Below are 20,886 nucleotides of genomic sequence, written 5' to 3' on the forward strand. Positions count from 1 at the left end.
GGGGCCATGGTACGGCAATTGCCAAGCCATTGATCTGATGAGTAGGGCTGTCTCCAAAATCTTCATCACTGAAAGATCCTAACCCTTGGACAACGGAGAACGAAAATACACATCAAGCAGCCAGTCCACATTCAAATGTAAATAGTAAAATGATCTAAGGGTTATAATATCTCAATCTGGGAGATTTTTTTTGGACCATTGAAACATGTCCCCACATGCATGGAAATGTAATGAGTATGACCCTATAACTCCTCTCTGATCCATCCATCTGGCTGGCCCATCACTCCGATGGACCATGCCCCACTATCTCCCCTATAAAATACTACTAGCCATTGATCCACAATCCATGGGGCCCCAACCAAGACAATCGTCTGATGGTGGGAAATTTTGAGATATCTCCATTACACCATGGAGCCCACCAATTGAACAATCTGAATCACCAAAAGGTGGGCCCAAATTCACAGATTATTGGGTCAAGCATACTGCTAGAATGAACATTCGTGCATTCCCTCGTAACAAAATCCACATCTGTTCATCGTATGTGGGCCATGGTAATGGAGTTAAATGCATCATATGAGCAGTTTGAGCATTCTCAAAATCATATATCATCATCATTATCCTAGGGCATGTTTGGGTGCCACTGGGAATAGAATTTGATTGCAATTTTCTTTTTCTTTTTTTCTAAAGCATACCAACCGATGGATTGGAGCTTAAGATTGTGGCCAGCTCAGGTGTCCAATGTGCCTGGAATTTCAGCTGAATGGGTTTTCTGTGATGTTGAGTTTTATAACAGTTCGGATTTTCAAACACATGGCCCATTTGAAAACGTGTGCGAGCGACGGTCAATCCCCACCTGGCCAAGCTCATGTTTAATGCAAAACAAATGCCAGTCTTCACAGATTTAATGAGAAACGAAAAATGGGTGGCATCCAAACATGCCCAGAGCCTTTCCCGCTGATTTGGGATGCAGTTTTACGACTCAGAGACTTGGATTGACTAGTTTGGCCCTGAGTTGAGTTGGGATTAGCCCAAATCAGATGTGACTCGCGGAATCGAACTGGATCGGACACCACCAAATCCGAGTTGACCCAGATGAATTGTATCAGATTAATTGAGTCTTAAGCCATGATTTGAGGTTGCTTTTTGAATGGTAGATTGACAAATGTTTTACTATTGGTGGCCCACCAGACACCAACCTTCCTCTTTTACCTGGGTTCTCAAAAACCACATGGGAGTGACAATTTGACATTAGCCCAAATGAGCTCTTTCTGGGAAATTGTATATATCATGAAACCTATCGAAAACATAGTCATTTGGGTCCGGAAATCACCTGATCAGGAATTCTCTGCAATTTTTTGGTCAGCTTCTGACATTATGTATTTAACCACATCGGCACAACATGTAAACTTGTCTGCTTTATCATCGGGAATCTCAATGTTGAATTCCTGCTCAATGGCCATAACAAGCTCCACCCTATCTAAGCTATCCAGGCACAAGTCCTTCTGGAAATCTGCTGTTTCAGTAACCTGTTAAAAGCCAAAAAATGGAATCAGAGCCAGTCATTTCATCCATGGTTTAAAAACCCAAAAACTTGAATTGATGTTCAGACAGTTCGGGTTGACTCGAAGACCTGACCCAAAGCTCGATGTTCAGCCGGGTCGGGTTGACTCGAAGACCTAACCCAACTTGACTCGATAGTTTAATTATTATAAATTGAGAATATTAGGATTGCTAACAGATATTTAAAATAGTTAGATCATGTATAAGTAATATAAACCTTGAAGCAACAACATTGTTGATATCTCACTGGTTAAAGGTTGTTGCTTCCCTGGTTCATGTTGGGGTTTTGAATGTTGCTCCTAGCAATAATCATTTTTAATAGAATCCTGCAATTTGCGAGTGACTTGGTTCAAGTCACACTGAGTTAGTGTCGTGCCGACTGAAGCCATCGAGTTGACTCAACAATTCTCTCTGATCAAAGAGGAGTCAGGCCCAATACTGAGTTTCTCAGAGACTCAGCTCAAAAGCTGGCCTAGTTGAGTTGACTCGGTCAAGTTTCTGGTTGAATCGGTGAGTTTTAGAACTATGGTTCCATCAGCTTTAGAATTCGAACTCCCTTAAAGTGGACACCAGTAGTTGGTGAAAAAAGATGGTGTTATTGAAGAGGAATGCGGCTCGCAAACAAAAATCTACAATCGTCAAGCATAGGCAATATCGAGAAGTCATCTGTATGGAACTTGTGACGCATCCATTTGATACGTAACCGCTCAAGATATCTACCCACCATCTGTGGAAATAGTTGATACTACACAGCATATAGCTAGCCTGATGGAACCAATTGATTTGTGTATTGAATTACAAAACTAGAGGAATCACAGATATAATATGAAAACCCAAAATAAGTATCAAGATGAAAGTTTATCCTATAGATGTTGTATCCATGCCTGTTTGAAATGCAAATCATAGCATTCATTCTTATGGGCATGTGAATGAAAAACAAGAGATACTTTTTTTCTCTAACGAATGCAAGTTTAACTCCTAAAGAAGCACTTTATGAAGCTTTCTGTAACACCCACACTACTCATCAGGTGGGGCCCACATGAGCATTGAATGTCGGCTGCTATCATTTTATTGACCATCCATTTTTGTGTACATGTGTGGTCCACCAGATGAGCGGATCAACGTGATTACGCACTTGATCTTGTACTTGATGGGGCTGCCTGAATGGGCCCGGATGTCATGCACTTCTGCTATTTCGATACACGTGGGATACCTGTGATTGATGACCGCAGATGCATGTCTGCAAGTAGCACTCCTCTCAGTTGCATACTGGGCGACTGGACTTTTTTGTCTGTCCTTCTACTAGCATTACAAAATCATGCATACTCTCCCATACATGAAGAGATGCACATGACTCAGACATGAAGAAAACGAGTAACAGGCGTGCTTAGTCCTGCCTACATGAAATGCATGCTCACGTACAAAATGCTTTGCAGACTCATATACACAAGTCCACATGTGCATGCATGCATGCCCACACTCCCAATACAAAATGTTTCCACATAAAAATCCTCCCTTCTTCATCATGGTTTTTAGACTTGGATCGATTCGTTCAGTCTCGAGTCAAGTTGCAACTTGCCCGAGTTGGGGTATTGAGCTGGATTGGGTAGTGCTGAATCTGAGACAACTAATCCAAGTTGCACCTGACTCAATTGAGTCTTAAAACCATGTTCCTCGTGGATAATGAATGGGTAAATATAAATAAAGTCCATAACACGCTGGAAGGAGATGCGATTACCTTGCCCGAATCAATCCTATCATATTTCTTGACCATCCCAATTACTCGAGCCATTAGATGATCAGAGCTGGTACATGCTGATGTGCACATCTGACGCATTGTTCCGCCAAGTGATGGGCCAGCTTTGGTGATTGACCATGGCCGTGCACTGTTCGTAACACTTACGTGCCTTAGAATAGCCTTTCTTACAGATTGCATGTTCCGAGAAGCTGTAGCGACTGAAACACCAATGCCAAATAATCAGAACATAAGAAAAGTGAGGGCTTGTGTGGACAGTCAGATTTATTGTCAGAAAGGTTTTGAAACTGAATAAATTGGGTGTTTGTTTCTCTCCAAAACATCCCACTACCTGAGTCATTTCAAGCAGAAACAGGTTAAAGGGAGACAATTTCCGATAGGCTTCCCTTTGCCTGGGGCTCAAAATAAAAATTGATAGGGCTACCCTCTCCAATTTGAATGATTCTACCACTTGTCTGTGTCAAATCGGACTCGGCGGGGACTGGTATGGGTTTGTACCTCGAGTCACCCCCAACTCAAGAAAGTCGCGACTCAACTCAAACCCAAAGTTGCTGAGTTAAAAAGAACCATGATTGTGGCCTCCAACACAAGTCAGCACACTGGTTCATGATTCAAACTGTTCATTGGGCAGGTCCCACGGTGGATTGGCCATGGCAGAAAAAGCTTACTGACAAAACAATCTTAACCACATGACCCACTACCTACAAATGGACGTACAGAAGAACATTGGGGACTGTTAGCATTGAACAGGAAAGGGTCCACCAATCAAACATCCAATCCAAGCAATCTGCAAAGAGTGGTCCACTCAAGGTGGGAGCAATTGAGTGAGTGGTACAGATCATGGACTGCTGTGCCAAAGGCCATTTTGAGTGTGCGGCATAAACTAAATTAGTGCGCAACACTCAACTTGGACTCCTCATTGTGGATTGCCTCTACGTCTGGAACTGGTACAGGTCGGTACCACGAGTCACCCCCTGATTCGCCGCTTATTCATGCGAGTCATGACTCAAATTGATCCCAAAGGAGTTGCCGAGAAACCGCCCCAACACCCAAAAAAAAAAGAAGTGAAATCCGACAATAGTCAGCAAACTGTTTCATCATTTGCATTGTTCATCAGGTGGGTCCCCGGTGGATCACGTATGTTAGAAAAAGCTTACTGACAAAAAAATCTTAACCACATGATCCGCTACTGACAAAGGGATGCAGAGAAGAACATTGGTGCCTGTCAGCATTGAACAGAAAGGGTCCACTAATCAGATGGATAGGAACATCCAATCCATGCAATCTGCAAATGATGGTCCATCCAAGGTGGAACCAACCAGAAGGGTGGTCTCAGATCATGGACAGTTGTGTCAAATACCCAAGTTGATTGTGTAGAATAAAGCAAATTAGCATGCAATGCTCCAGTTAGATTTTGTGGATACGAATTGCTGGTTTTATTTGGGAGAGGATTGAATTCTAATAATATTAACCATGGAGAGGGAACAGAGAACACAACACAGATAGAGAATTAAATGGTTTTTCGAAAGCCAAAACATGTTCCCTTTGCATGCAACTAGGACTGCAAACCTTGTAGATGTGGAAGAAACAAAGATGGTCGAATGAAACATACTTAGATTGACGGAAGTGCTGTGACCAAACTCAAAAATGTGAGCAAGTTGCATCAAGACTTAACAAAAAGAGTCAGTTTCAACTTTCATCTGTTAAACCACAGTCAAAGCAACTGTGCTCCAAGCAGGTGGATGGCAAAAATCAAAAGAACCAGCAGGCACTAATTGCAAACAATATTGCTGATCTCGTGATGCAGATTCTTTTCTTCAAATAATGGCTTGAAGGCTTCTGCAGTGCACTTAAATGTACTTGCTGTTTGGGGTGGCACAGAAAACACAACCTCGATTAAGGGTGCTTTTTCTACCCCGTGGTTAACATAAGAACAAGAGGATCCTGCCTCAATCATGATTCAATGATACTGCATCCTATTGGACTTGTGAAAATATGAACAGCTAAGCACACCCTTGGATCGATATTGGAAATACTCTCACCACCCTCTAGGGTAAGGTATTAAAAAATGGTTACATAATGGCTGTAACAGCCATTACATAATGGTAACAGTGACACCTGTTAAGGGATACAGGGCTGTAAAACCTGATTTTGAAAAAAAGAAAAAGAAAAAGAAAAAAAGAAGCCTGTAAAGGCCGTTACAGGACGATACAGAGCCAATACATTTTTTCCTTTGAAATTAAAAGGGGGAAAAAAAAAACCCATTACAGGGCCATAACAGCTTTTATGGCCCAATTTTATAGGTCATACAGCCAGCCATTACCATCACAGAATACCTTGCTCTAGAGGCAGTCTACTTAAACTATTCTTGGTTTTCATCTTCGGTCTGGAAATACCAGGACAGAAATGTTTTGGATGAAAGGCATAAAAGAGTCCGTGTCCACAAGGAAAAATCATCACGTGAAGGATTCCCTTTTGACAAGTGACAATATGCAACTGTGTTCTAAGAATTCTTCTTTGACTGGTAAAGCTATTTCTATATATAAAAAGTTTTTTAAAAAAAAAACAAAAAGAAAATTTCAATAAGGTTTCGTGCTCCTTTGCCAAATAAGGCAAGACTGAACTGCAAAGACAAGACATTGACCCAACTCATGAAGAAAAGGAGTTCAAGACAGTTCCTTTTCACTGGCAGAAGCGGAAAGTCTGATTAACATTTGTACCGAAAACCCACCTAAAGTGAAGGTAGAAAAGATTTTAAGTTTAGCTAGTAATGCAGAATTAGCAATTTCAATAAATTCTCTCTGCTTAATGAAGAAATTTCCAAAGATCAAGCATAGACCCTTTCATCTAAGGATGATGTGATTGCTCCCTTTGCAGCACTGAACCCATATCTACAATGATATGCTTTTGTTTTACACTAGAACTTGGCTCAGATTGTTTGCTGGGAGTATTTTTATTCTATTCAGTTGCAAACTGAAATGCAGTTGATCAAGCTTTTGATTGTACAAAGAAATTAGGTAAATTCTGTCGAATCCAAGTGATTTAGGTACAGGTATGTGTGAAGTATAGGTGCGAACTGACCTCGTAAATCTTTGTTGCAATGCCCCTACTCAACACTCCGCCCCACACAGCATAGCCTGCCGAATAACCGTCTTATAAAATATTCCCTTACGTTTCATTTATGTGGCAGAGCCATGTCATTAGCCATGCCCATGTTGTGTCATATCCAATGTGGGTGCCCAGAGGGATTTGAAGAACTCACTTACATAGGTAAAGTGAAAATGATTTGATGCAGCCCACCTCTCTAATCACTTGCTGATCGGTTGGAGTTTATGTTGTCAATGATTACAGTATCAAAACAAGATTCTTGATGAGAACTTGCACTTGATTAGTCCCAAGCTTTACAAGTGTCTGTTTCCAAATGCAGACATTGGGTACCTCCCTTCTCTTGAAGTTTGTTTCCGCCATTGATTGAAATCTTTGTCCAACAGTACACCGATCACCATCTAAGCCATACCCAACTAATTGGGGTCAGCTACAAGGATCCTGCTTTGCCATTCCACTCCATCACGGACCACATCCTCGGTTAGACCATCAGTCCTCAAGTTTTTTCTAACTCCACCCACGTCCTTTTGGGCCTTCCCCTTGCCCTTTTAGAGTCTTCAACTTGGACCAGCTCACTCCTGACTAGTGCAGTTCTTGGTCTCCGTCACCCGTGTCCAGACCATCAAGTCTACTTTCCCTCATGTTATTACCCATTGGTGCTACTCCTAAGTTCATGCGAATGCATTCAATTTTAATTCTATCCTTTCTCATCTTGCCACCTCATCCATCTCAACTTCCTCATTTCAGCTATGCTCATTCTATGAGCATGTTGTTCCTTAACTGCCCAACATTCTCTTGCACAAAGCATGGCAGCTCTTATAGCTATCCTTTGAAATTTTTGCTTCAGTTACACAGCAATCACATAAACTTCAGAGGCACATCTCCAGTTCTTCTACCTAGCTTGAATTCTATGAATAGCATCCTTCTTGATCTCTCTGCTCTCTAAAATTATCAACCCAAGATATTGAAAATGGTGTCCAAGAGTATATAACAGAGATAATTTTTAAAGTGGCTTTGCCTTGTTTTGAGGAAATCTGTCACGCCTTGAAATTCGAATACAGAGCGTGCACCCTTAGACCCGAGTTTCGAGTCGTAACTCGTACACATAGTGTACTAACTTCATTCCATTATACGATTATTCAGAGGCAAAATTAATATTCATTTCTACATTCCAACTAAGTCCATTCATAATCATTTACACGATGATTTAATAATCAACATTTGTTCATTCTCAACATTTATAAACATTCAATCAGCATAAATTTGCCATCATTCATCAGTCAATACAGCCTACCAATGAATACTTGCTACAAACCTAGAGCAATTCAATTAAATAAAATCAATCAAATGCTTAAAATCTTACAACTAATCAAATTATCCTAACATATAAAATTCTAATTAAATAATTAGGAATGATCCAAATGCGGTCAGTTCCTCTTCTAATAGGTATGACTACGTCTCATATGTGTCGTGCACCAGTTCAACCACAACTTCTTGTTCCTGCACCAACTCATCAGCTAATTGCTAATCTGAACGGTTTACATCAATAAAGGGTAAGTTGGCTAGGCCTAGTGATAATTCCCGATATGGTTCTTTACATCAAATTATAATAGAATGCCAATAATCATACACTATAATTTTAGAAAACAAATGCAAATATTATACAATGCACGAATGCATCAAGTGGGAATCCGTCCACTTGCCTGAGTTGCAAGCCGTCAATCCACATCTGCCCATTGGCAGGCTTTTCCCATTGGTAGGCATAGGCAAGGCCCGCATCTACTCCTTGAGTAAGCTTCCACTAGTATAGTTGGCTTCTGGTGACGATTCTACTAGGCATACCATCCAGGGAGGTCCCCCAGGAATTCAGCTCGTGTTGTGCATTCAATTGATAGATGCACAAGCATATGAAGAAATCATGTATTGCATAGATCATTTCGATTATCATATTTGAATCAACATAGTACCATATTATCCGGTATATCATTCAATTCATGTCCAGTTATTAATTCAACATATAAGTTGCATTAATACAATAATTCAAATAATTGATTATACCACATTAATCAAATCAAATCATTATTATTATATTAACATAGAAATCACACATTCATCTAAATTAATTAAGAGTACATGACAATTATGTAAGGGTGAGCATATAACATATCAAACAATCCATCTATTTTAACTTGAAGGACGGAAAACACATCGAGATCACTCACCTTGATGCGGTGGAGATGATTCTGTGAACCAACAGTCTGAATTGAATTAATATTTTCTAAAATCGCATAAATAAGAATTATTTTTAATCTTATAATTTCACATAATGAATCAACATATGATTCATTATTTATCATTTCTTCAAATCAATGCAGCCCATCCAATGGTCCGATCGGTCTGAAATTTAAGATTTTAATTTATTTTAATCTTAAGAATCTAATGAATGGTAATAATTTAATAACATATTTCAGATTATGTCATATAATTCTCTATGCCAAGTTGTAGCTTGCGCAGAGAATTACTCCTCCGGTATTTATTCAATTTCGTTGGATTAAGGAAGAAAATTGGTAGATCTATCATCAGTACGATCAATTGAGGTGTCGAATTTGTCTGATTCTTAAAAATATTACATAATTAAGTCTTAGAACACTCATGAACTGTACAGATCATACCGATCGCTGTCCATCATGGAAAAATTCAACATTCTGCACATCAGTCCTAAAGCATGCGCATTAATGTACCTTTTAGCATGGATAAATTAAACCTACACAATGGATATTTGATTGATCTAATCCATCCAATGTATAGATCAATGCCAAATTAATTAATACATAAAGAAAACAAAGAAAAAAAAAACATTACGTTAACCTTAATAGACAAATTCCAAAAATCCTCCTTCCCACTTTCCCTTTTGTGTTTTTTTTTTCTACGAGTTTTTCTTTGGTTCTTTTAGTTTTGATAGGGCTCTCGTTTTCTTACGTTCCATTTTTAAGAAAGAGAGTTCATTGGGAGACTACAAGATACGAGGAAAGTTTTGAATAAAAAAAGATAAGATGAAGGATGATGAGACCGGTGGATCTCTTTCCCACTCAAAATTAAAATTAAAAATTTTAAATTTAAATTTTATTAACAAAAATTGCGGGCGTTACATTTGGGTTTCTAAGTTCCACACATCATAGCGATTAAAGATCAAAGTGTTGTATCTCTCGACGTGACTAAAGGAAAATTTCAAATTCGAACTGACAGACACAATGTTATTTACGGAATTTTAAAATGTGAACTTGGACCCTATAATAATTTTAAGAATTTTTGCTCCTCACAATTTTTCTAGATAATGGAAATCACTTGATTTTGGAAACTCATAAGTAATTAAGTACGGGTCCAATTGAGGTGATTCAAAGGCCATATCGCATATTGATAAATCGAATTTAAAAGTTTTTATTTTTATTTTTATAACTCATCGTTTGTTTCTAGACAATCCTCACTGTTCGAATTTTCGAATCTTCTGTAGACATCAGTTTTTGACAAAATTTTACATACTTATAAATTCATTACAAAAAAAAAAATTAGGAGACCAATCCAGTGTCTATAGCTATTAATAACATTAGCGTGACTAACATCATTAGAAATGGAATTTTTTATTTTTTTGAGATATTAGTTTTCAAATCTCGAGGACGAGATTTTATTTTAAGGGGGGTAGAATGTAACGCCCGCAATTTTTGTTAATAAAATTTAAATTTAAAATTTTTAAATTTAATTTTGAATACGAAAGGGATCTATCGATCTCATCATCCTTCCTCTTATCTCTCTTTATTCAAAATTTTCTTCGAATCTCGTAGTCTCCCAACAAATCTTCTTTCTTAAAAAGGGAACGTAAGAGAGCGAGAGTCTTATCAAAACTAAAAGAACCAAAGAAAACTCATAGAAAAAAAAAAAAAACGAAAGGGAAAATGGGAAGGAGGATTTTTGGAATTTGTCTATTCTGGTTAAGTGTATTTTCGTTTTCCTTTGTTTTCTTTATGAAATAGTTAATTTGGCATGATCTACACATTGGACGGATTGGATCAATCAAACATCCATTGTGTAGGTTTAATTCATTCATGTGGAAAGGTACACTGATGCGCATGACTTTAAGGCTGATGTGCAGAAGGTGAGATTTTTCTATGATGGACAACGATCGGTATGATCTGTACTGTTCATGGGTGTTCTAAGACTTAATTATGTAATATTTTTAAGAATCAAATAAATTCGACACCTCAATTGACCTTACTAATCATAGATCTTCCAATTTTCTTTCTTAATCTAACAAAATTGAATAAATACTAGAAGAGTAATTCTCCGCGCAAGCTACAACTCGGTACAGAGAATTATATGACGTAATCTAAAATATGTGACTAAATCATCACCATTCATTAGATTCTTAAGATTAAAATAAATTAAAATATTAAATTCCAGACCGATCGGACCATTGGATGGGCTGCATCGATTTGAAGAAATGATAGATAATGAATCATATGTTGATTCATTATGTGAAATTATAAGATTAAAAATAATTCTTATTTATGTGATTTTAGAAAATACTAATTCAATTCAAACCGTTGGTTCACGGAATCATCTTCATCGCATTAATGTGAGTGATCCCGATGTGTTTCTCATCCATCAAGTTAAAATAGATGGATTGTTTGATATGTTGTATGCTCACCCTTATATAATTGTCATGTACTCTTAATTAATTTAGATAAATATGTGATTTTTGTATTAATATAATAATAATGATTTGATTTGATTAATGTGGTATAATCAATTATTTGAATTACTGTATTAATGCAACTTATATGTTGAATTAATAACTGGACATGAATTGAATGATATACTGGATAATATGGTACTATGTTGATTCAAATATGATAATCCAAATGATCTATGCAATACATGATTCATGATTCCTTCATATGCTTGTGCATCTATCAATTGCATGCACAACACATGCTGAATTCATGGGGGACCTCCCTAAATGGTATACCTGGTAGAATCGTTACCAAAAGCCCGCTATACTAATGGAAGGCTACTCAAGGAGTAGATGCAGGCCTTGCCTATGCTTACCAAATGGTAGAAGCCTGCCAAGGGGCAGAGCGAGTTGATGGGTTTCCAACTCAGGCAAGTGGACGGATTCCCACTTGATGCATTGATGCATTGCATAATATTTGCATTTTCTTTCTAAAATTATATTGTGTATGATTATTAGCATTTTATTATAATTTGATATAAGAAACCATGTCGGGAATTCTCACTAGGCCTGACCAGCTTACCCTTTATTGATGTAAAACCGTACAGATTAGCAATTAGTTGATGAGTTGGCGCAGGAACAAGAAGCTGTGGTTGAACTGGTGCACAACACATGTGAGACGTAGTCGTACCTGTCAGAAGAGGAACTGATCACATTTGGACGATTTCTAATTATTTAATTATTTAATTTTATATGTTAGGATAATCTGATTAGTTGTAAGATTAAAGCATTTGATTTATTTTATTTAATTGAATTGCTCTAGGTCTGTAGCAAATATTCATTGATAGACTGTATTGACTGATGAATGATGACAAATTTATGTTGATTGAATGTTTATGGATGTTAAGAATGGACAAATGTTGATGATTAAATCATTGTGTGAATGATTGTAAATAGATCTAGTTGGAATGTAGAAATGAATATTAATTTTGCTTTTGAATAATCGTATAATGGAATGAGGTTAGTACATTTTGTGTACGAGTTACGACTTGAAACTCGGGTCTGAGGGTTCACACTCTGTACTCAAATTTTGGGGCGTGACAAAATCCAATTGCTCACTACCATCTGAAATCATTTTGCCTAGGAGAAGACAGTGAATAATGTATCATCCAAAGAAGGTTAGATTCGTTGAACAATTCCATAATTATTAAAACTAAAGTGAGCAATGAGTTCTAAAAATATGACTCTGACGGTTCTCTTGGCAAACCAGGTCAGACTGGCCTTGGGAGTAGTGGCATAGGAAATGATGAAGTCCAACTGGTGTTTTCCTGCCTAACTGGAGGTTCAATTAGAAACCATGGCTCTTCTATAAGGGATTAGCTTGATTTCTATCTCCTCAAAGTAGGGTATTAGAGGGGGAACCTTCAAGAGTGACTTTCTGGTAGAATAGGAGTGCAACTGTGCTGGCCCTTGATGTTTGGGGAACATTCTCAAATTGAAGTGATCCTGCCTAATAGTTATGAATGCCTCTTTCATGGACATGCCCAAAGGGATTAGCTTGATTTCTATCTCCTCAAAAGTAGGTTATTGGAGGGGGACTCCAAGAGCGACTTTCTGGTAGAATAGGAGTGCAGCTGTGCTGGCCCTTGATGTTTGGGGAACATTCTCAAATAGATGTGATCCTGCCTAATAGTTATGAATGCCTCTTTCATGGACATCCTCAAAGAGGCTAATACTCTAGCAAATAGTCTTGCAATGGAATTTCTCATTTATAAAAAGCTATAAATACTGTTCATACATATGTAATTTAGACAAGGACACACAGCAGTGCTTCAACATAGACATGAGGTGTTAAAAAACCTGATATGATAGCATGAGACATACAATTATATAACAAAATATAAATTATTAAATAAACATTTATTCATAAAGTTATCATCATCATAGCCTTGTCCCAACTATTTAGGGAGGGATCCTGTTTTGACCATCATATTCAAAATAGGAATCCTTATGATTGATTTGAAGATGTACGACCATCTACCTACTTGACATCAATGCTTCTTCTTTAACTAGGCTTGGAATCCAAATCCAATTATGTCTCAAATATTAAACGACTATCCTCTCAAACTTGAAAATTCATTTCATCCCAAAAAATAAATTGGGTTGTGGTGATCATGTCCAGATAATGAGGACTTATCACCTAAAGCATATGAGCTAGTGTTTAGACATATTCATAAAGGTATAAGAAACATGCCCCATTCTTTTAGAAAGAAGTACGCTAAAACAATACCAAAAGGAATGATCACCAACAATTAGTGTAGGTTAATCTATGACCCCTTTGCCCTTGTAACAATCAAATTTTTTTTTTTTAAAGGAAGACATATATCGGCTTTTGTGGCCCCATATTGGCCTGTAACATAACGACCATTATAGGCCCTCTATGGGCCTTTCTTTTTCTTCAAATCAGGCATTACGGCCCCATACCGTGTAATGGGCACCACTGTCATGTTATGTAACGAGAGTAACATAACCGTCTTTTAATACCATGCTTTCTGCTCAAAAGTTTCAACTAAATAGTTTTAAAGTGGATTAAATTATCAGTAACTATTTGATAGCATTATAATGTTCGCGTTACAAATACATTCGGCACTTGGATTACATCACACTGATTTTGGGGTCACCATGGCACCTCGAATATGTTAATCTCTCAATGATGGCAAGGTATGAAATGAATACCTAAAATAAAAATCTTGGACTTTCTCAAATAGAGATGTTGCATGATCATCATCATCCACGCCTTATCCCAGTTAATTGGGGTCGGCTGCATGAATCATGTTCCACCGTTCCACTCTATTAAGGGCCAAACCTTAAGTGACAGTTAGACAATAGGTCATCAAGCCTTTTCTTAGTAACTTCATCCATGTTCTTTTGGGCCTTCCCCTTGCCCTTTTAGAGCCTTCGACTTGTACCAACTCACTCCTAATTGGAGCGGTTCTTGGCATCCGTTGCACTTGACCAAACCATCAAAGTCTACTTTCCCTCATCTTATTAACTATTAGTGCCACTCCAAAGTTCCCTCGATTTAATTCATTTCTAATTCTGCTCTTCCTTGTCTTGCCACTCATCCATCTCAACATCCTCATTTAGCTACATTCATCTTATGAACATGTTATTCCTTAATTGCCCAGCATTCTATGCAATAAAGCATGGGTGGTCTTATAGCTATCATATAAAATTTCCCTTCTAGTTTGACTGGTACACGATGATCACATAAAATTTTAGAGGCACATCTCCATTTCTTCCACCCAGCTTGAATTCTATGGGCAATATCCTTTCAATCTCTCCACTCTCATGAATTATCAACCTAAAATATCTGAAGTGGCCATTTCAGGAAACTTCTTGGACGACAATCTTAACTAATTCCTCGTTTTTACTCCAATTGTTACTAAAATTGAACTTCTAAATACTTTGTTTTAGCCCAACTATTTTAAAATCAAGCATCCCTCCATAAATCTAGCTTTGTGTTTACGTTGTCCCTCATCTTGTCAATCAAAACTATGTCATCTGCAAACAACATATACTATGCGATTTCTTCTAGCACATGCCTCGCTGCTCTTCCATAACCAATGCGAAAGGATACAAGCTCAATGTCAACCCTTGGTGCAAGCCTACAATAATTAGGAACTCATTTGTCTGTTCACTAGTGGTCCTCACATTTGTTACAACTCCCTCCTACATATTCTTAATCATGTCAATATATCCTCTTGAAACTCCTTTCTTTCCCAACACTTACTGGATTAACTCTCTAATGATCCTATCATATGCTTTCTCTAAGTCAATAAAGACCATGTAGAGATCCTTTCTCCTCTCTTTCTATATTTCTCCATCAATTGTCTCCATCCAAAACTCATTTGCTTTGGGTGGCTTGCGGGTCGAAACAGAATTCTCGCGGTTGACAATTTGGTTAAACGGGGTATGCAAATAGTGAATATATGCGTGTGTTGTATGCGGGAGGCAGAAACTGTCGACCATCTCCTTGTCCATTGTCCTTCTTTTCATCAGCTATGGACTGATATTTATAACAGGTTCTCCATCTACTGGTGCAGTCCTGAAACAGCCTCCGACCTCCTTGCGGCTTGGCATGGGCCTAATTTTGGGAAGCTCAAATCTGTTGTTTGGCGCATGGTTATTCTTGCCATGTGGTGGGCCATTTGGACAGAACGAAACGATAGATGCTCTAACGATAAGTCTTCGTCGATTTCTTCTGTGGGGGCTAGGGCTAGGAAGATGGTTGTGGAATGGGCAGTTAATGTTGGGGATTTGTCAAATTTCGATTTTTCCTTTTTAGGATGATAGGTAGTTTCTGCTATCTCAGCAGTTTCTCCTTTCTTTCTTCCTTGTTTCTGTTTTCTTTTTCTTCCCCTTTTGTATCCTTTTCCCCTTTTAATGAATTTTCAGTTTGTTGCCTTCAAAAAAAAATAATTTGTCTAAGTACAAAAATAGCTTCAGTGACTCCCAGGCACGAAACCAAACAGATTTTTTGATACATTTGTCCCATGACTTGGGCTTTACTCAATCACTCTCGCCAAGGTTTCATAGTATAGCTCATAAGTTTAATCCCATGATAGTTGGTGCAACTCTGTATGTCTCTTTTATTCTTATAAATACATACCATGATAATTTTCTTCCCTCCATCTGGCATTTTCTTCAATCTTAAAATCTTGTTGAACAACCTTGTCAACCAATATAACATAATATCTTCCATCCACTTTCAAACCTCTATTGGCATACCATCTGGTCTGAGGGCCTCTCCTGTTCTCATCCTTCTCAATGCTTCTTTCACTTTAGATATCTTAATCCTATGAAAATATTTATGGTCTCCAACGTCATTTAAGTTATGGATCCTTCTATTCCCTTGCTCTGAGAGTGGTTGTGATGTAGGACAATTAACCACTTTCTCTAAAAGCTCGAACCGATAGAGCATGGCGAATTAATTCCTTTTATCTCATAGCCCAGGTCCCATATCTCATGGGTTAGGACCTCAACCGAACCTCCCTCGTGGGCCCCACATCACATGGGTACCGCCTCACATGAGCTAGCCACCCAGAGTGTGCCCTTGCATCCCACAGGCAACCCCACTCGAGCCCGGTGTGAAAAATGTCCCTGCATTAATCACCTCTAGTGAGGAGTCTTAAACATGAGACCTCTCACTCTTATACCACTTTGATGCAGGACAATTAACCACTTGCTCTAAAAGCTAGAACTGATATAGCATGGAGAATTAATCCATTTATCTCATAGCCCAAGCCCCACATCTCATGGGTTAGGACCGCAGTTGAACCCCCCTTGTGGGCCCCGCATCACATGGGTACCGCCTCACACGGGCCGCCCACCCCGAGTGTGCCCCTGCATCCCACAGGCAACCCCACTCAAGCCCGGTGTGAAAATGCCACTATATTAATTACCCTCGATGAGGAGTCTCGAACACGAGACCTCCCGCTCTAATACCACTTTGATGCAGGACAATTAACCACTCGCTCTAAAACTCGAACTGATAGAGCATGGCGAATTAATCCTTTTATCTTATAACCCAAGCGCCACATTTCATGGGTTAGGACCTCGGTTGAACCCCACTCATGGGCCCCACATCACATGGGTACCGCCTCACACGAGCCACCTGCCTCACACGAGCCGCCCACCCCGATTGTGCCCTTGCATCCCACAGGCAACCCCACTCGAGCCCGGTGTGAAAATGCCCCTGCATTAGGTTGTCATTTAACAAGTTCTAAAAATGGCCTCTCCAGCTCTTGTTGATCTCATGTCTTTTTAAAGTACCGCTGGTTATCACTTTTAACGCATCTAATATGATCTAGGTTCTTACCCATACTCTCTCGCTCATTTTTGTAAGTTTGAAGCTAACTTTTCACCTTACCTTGTCCCCAATCTATTGTAAAGATCATCTTAAGCCTTATGTTTAGCCTCACTACTTTCTTAGTAGTCTTTTCAATATTTTTATATTGTTCAAAATTTTCATTGTTTCTAGTCCCTTGCCAGCTTTTAAAACATGAAAGTTTTTGGTGAAGAGCTTTTTGTATGTCAACATTCTATCACCAAGTTCTTATATGATTGGCTTTTTCCTCTAGATACTCTGAAGGCATCTTTTGATACTTTCCTACTGCACACAACCATCTCATTCCACATAAAATTTACTTCTTCCATCAATTTAGTTCTAAATAACATTGTTCTCTCCTTTTAAATTCCACCACCTAGTTTTTGCACACCTATTAATTTCGTTCTCTTTCTTTTATCTCTTAATGTAAACATCCATAGCCATTAACCTATTTTTCCTAGGTAGAAAGAAATCTCTTTACTTGTATATGATCCACTTTTGAAAGTTATTGAAAGGTTTACAGGTAAAGACATTACAGGGTCGGTTTGAATGCTTGTAATTACCTGTAAACCCTTTACCACTTGTAAGGCTTTGCAACGTTCAATTGCAAAGAGAAACTTGGCAATTTTACATGTTTCAGGTTACAGATAATCTGATTACAACCTAATGACTAGTTATTTGAAAAATGCTTATAAAGGAAGCAACATCAAGGCCTCTCTCTCTCTCTCTCTCTCTCTCTCTCTAGTTGGGTGACTAATGACTCATCTCTCCTTTCCTACCTCTGGCAACCAAACCCTATCTTGTTCTCTACTTTTGGTCAATGATTAATGACTCCTCTCTTCTTCCTTGCATCTAGCGACAGACGACTCCTCTATTCTTCCCTACCTCCAACGAGTAGCAACACCTTTGTGCTCCACTGGCAGACTAGCAACCACTTCGTGCTCTACCACCACAGAAGCGGCCCCTTTGTGCTCCACTGGAGACTATTGACCCCTCCCCGCTTCCCTCTCTTCTCCCCTGCCTCTCGAGACCAGTGACCCATTGCATGTTTTTTTCCTTGTCATTTGTACAGTGGTTGTATGGATGGAGTGGATTTCACATATACAACATTGTGGGCACAAAGGGCAAGGGTGCGTAAAAAACAAGTGTATACAATCTCAATTGCAACAGAATCCTTTATCACACTCGTTTATGCTCTATGTGTGTGGAGCCCATCATATTGTAAATATAAAATCCATACCATTCATCGGGTTCTATCCTCTAGGTTAAGCATTAAGGTCAAAACTTAGCTAGAAATCATATGGACCACACTACACGGAAAAATGGAAATGGGATGCAGGCCATAGGTTTGTGTGTGGGGCCACCATATGGTGTTGCTTTCATCAAACCTATTAATAAGGTCTAACTCACCAGGATGAAGAAAAGATACAAAAACAGCTTGATTAAAAAACTAAATAGGGTCATGCTATGTGAACTCAATGATTTTGAAGCCATTTTACACTGTTACCATTAGAGTGGCTCAGATCAGTTTTTAATCAGGTTATCTTTTGTATGTATGCCTCAAATAGTAGTTCTTAACTAATGGGCAATGGATTTTACAGTTTACAGTTTACATTTAATAGTTTCTTCTCATAAAATGGTATTTGAATCAGTGAACCCACTTTTGTTGCCTACCTCATGCTTGGTTTAGCGTAAGGATCAACCCTAGGGTTTTATTGAGATGGGCTCAACCCAATGATCTATTTTAAATGAAGCCCTTATATGTAATGTTCAAAGTATCAATGTCATGACAAGTATCGCTGGCTGGGGATATAGAAACAATATCAATATATCACTGATAACTTGAAATTCGGGGAAACATGGGGAAAATGATGGAATTTTTCAGTGAAACTTCAGTAGATGCTAAAATATACATATTTACATATTAAGAATAAAAAAATTGCAAAAAGAATGCCTACATAATATGTTTCATTTAATGGGGGCATAAAAGCATGTGTTGACATAAGAAATCAGTCCAACCATCCCATCAATCCCATCAATCCATCCAACCTTCCATCGATATTTCATAATATCGACATCACAATATTTCGCTGAGAACTCATTGACAACTAGAAAGGAAATGAAAGACCGTGGTCTCGAGATGGCCCATGTTGTGATAACAATAATATCACGATATTATCGATATGATCATCGACAATTTGAACATAGCCTACAACCATGTGCCCATTAAAAAAAAAAAAAAATTGAAGTGAATTTTTTTTAAAAGGATAAGTGATTTTTCTTTTTAATAAATAGATTTTTGGTGATATCGATACATTGCCGATATTATCAAAATATCACAAATACATTGGTGATGCAAGCAACAATTGGAATTTACATAGTAAAAAATATTGGTGATACACCGGCGATATCGATACATTGGCAATACAAGTGACACCTGGAATTTACACAATCGAAAGTATTGGTGATATATTGGCGATATCGATACAATGGTGATACTTAGCGATACATTGCCGATATCTGGAATTTCTGATAATACCAGTGCTATCGGGTATCGCCAGGCTAGAGATACGGATAATATTGGGGATACTCTGAATAATGCTTATATGTCCTTTGAAGATTTTATAGGGATTTGCCACTCCAACCTCTGTCTTGTGTGAATACCCCGTTAAACAGGTGTTTACCTGTAAACACTTTACAGATTAAAGTCAGACAGGACAAACCCTAGACACTTTACATCTAAAAAGGTTTCAGGTAAAAAGCATTTACAACTAAATTTCCTTTTTCAGGCATCCAAACGACCCCTATTGAAATGGGAACGGCGGAATTGAGATTCCGTTCCTTTCAAGTTCGTCTTGGAAGAGACGCATCTGTGAGACGCCATTAGCCTTTGTCGATCCCTCTCGATTACAAAATGAGCAATTGCAAGTTGCTTTTGTGTATCCAAACGCGGCCTAAACTAATATCTGAAATTGCAGTTAAAACGTAAGGGAAATTACGAAAGAGTAGAAAACAATACAGATAATGGCGTGAGAATCCTAGGAGAGATTGGTGGCATTGTTGCAAATAACGAGAAGAAATGGGGTAGAAATGGGCAAGCGAGCTTACCTCACGTCTCTCTCTGTCTCGCGTTTCCTGCGCGTAAGGGCTCCTGCCTACTGCGGATGCATTTGAGAACGAGATGGAAAAGTTTTGGTACTCTGGCGGAGGTCGATGGTTCATACGCATGTACTAAAGAAATGTACGCATGGTACTCAACCAATACCAGAAAAGACCCATCTCTTGAGACGGATTTGCTACACCCCCTGCCACGGCGGTGTGGCTGGTGGTCGGTGCTCTGTGGGCCCACCATGATGTATGTGTTTCATCCATTCCATTCGTACATTTTTACATATCATTTTAGGGCTTCATTCCAAAAATGAGAGGGATATAAATCTCAGGTGAACCACACCCCAGGAAAACAATAGTGATTGGATATCCACCATTAGAATTCTCCTAAGGCCCACTGTACTGTTTATTTCACATTCAATGTGTTAATTAGATCATACAGAACCAGATGAAGGTAAAAAACAAATATCAGCTTGATCCAAAACTTTTATAGCCCCCAAAAAGTTTTAATGGTCAACATTCATTCACTGTTTCCTTTAATGTGGTCCATTGAGATTGGGATATAACTCATTTGTGGTCTAATATCATAAAATAATCTAGAAATATAGATGGATGGCATGGATGAAACACATACATCATGGTAGGGCCCACATTGGCTAGTGGGAGGGGGAGTAGCCAATCTGTTCCTCTCATATAAAGAAATAAAACAGAGGCCAGTTTCCTGCAACGGTTGCGTGAGAG

At 38.5% G+C, this 20,886-nt stretch overlaps 1 protein-coding gene across 3 annotated transcripts; it reads right to left on the reverse strand.

Annotated features, from left to right (window-relative positions):
* Positions 1-1,129: 1,129 nt before the first annotated feature.
* On the reverse strand, positions 1,130-20,212 carry LOC131219454 (acyl carrier protein 3, mitochondrial). 3 transcript variants are annotated; one of them, XM_058214592.1, is made up of 4 exons: positions 4,224-4,251; positions 3,299-3,516; positions 1,331-1,526; positions 1,130-1,209 (listed from the first exon to the last, which is right to left on the reverse strand). In XM_058214592.1, exons 1-3 carry the CDS (start codon positions 4,234-4,236, stop codon positions 1,335-1,337), a joined length of 423 nt encoding a protein of 140 aa, XP_058070575.1. In that variant the 5' UTR covers positions 4,237-4,251; the 3' UTR covers positions 1,130-1,209; positions 1,331-1,334. The 3 variants fall into 3 exon arrangements, with proteins under 3 accessions (XP_058070575.1, XP_058070576.1, XP_058070574.1); XM_058214593.1 differs by lacking the exon at positions 4,224-4,251 and adding an exon at positions 20,146-20,212 and having other exon boundaries at positions 1,130-1,526; XM_058214591.1 differs by having other exon boundaries at positions 1,130-1,526.
* Positions 20,213-20,886: the final 674 nt, after the last annotated feature.

Source organism: Magnolia sinica, chromosome 11 (genome assembly GCF_029962835.1).
Source record: "Magnolia sinica isolate HGM2019 chromosome 11, MsV1, whole genome shotgun sequence".
NCBI lineage: Eukaryota > Viridiplantae > Streptophyta > Magnoliopsida > Magnoliales > Magnoliaceae > Magnolia > Magnolia sinica.

Coding starts and splice junctions, on each gene's coding strand:
- LOC131219454 (XM_058214592.1), bottom strand. Junction 1,527..3,298: donor ATAGGATTGATTCGGGCAAG/GTAATCGCATCT, acceptor GGCTTTTAACAG/GTTACTGAAACAGCAGATTT.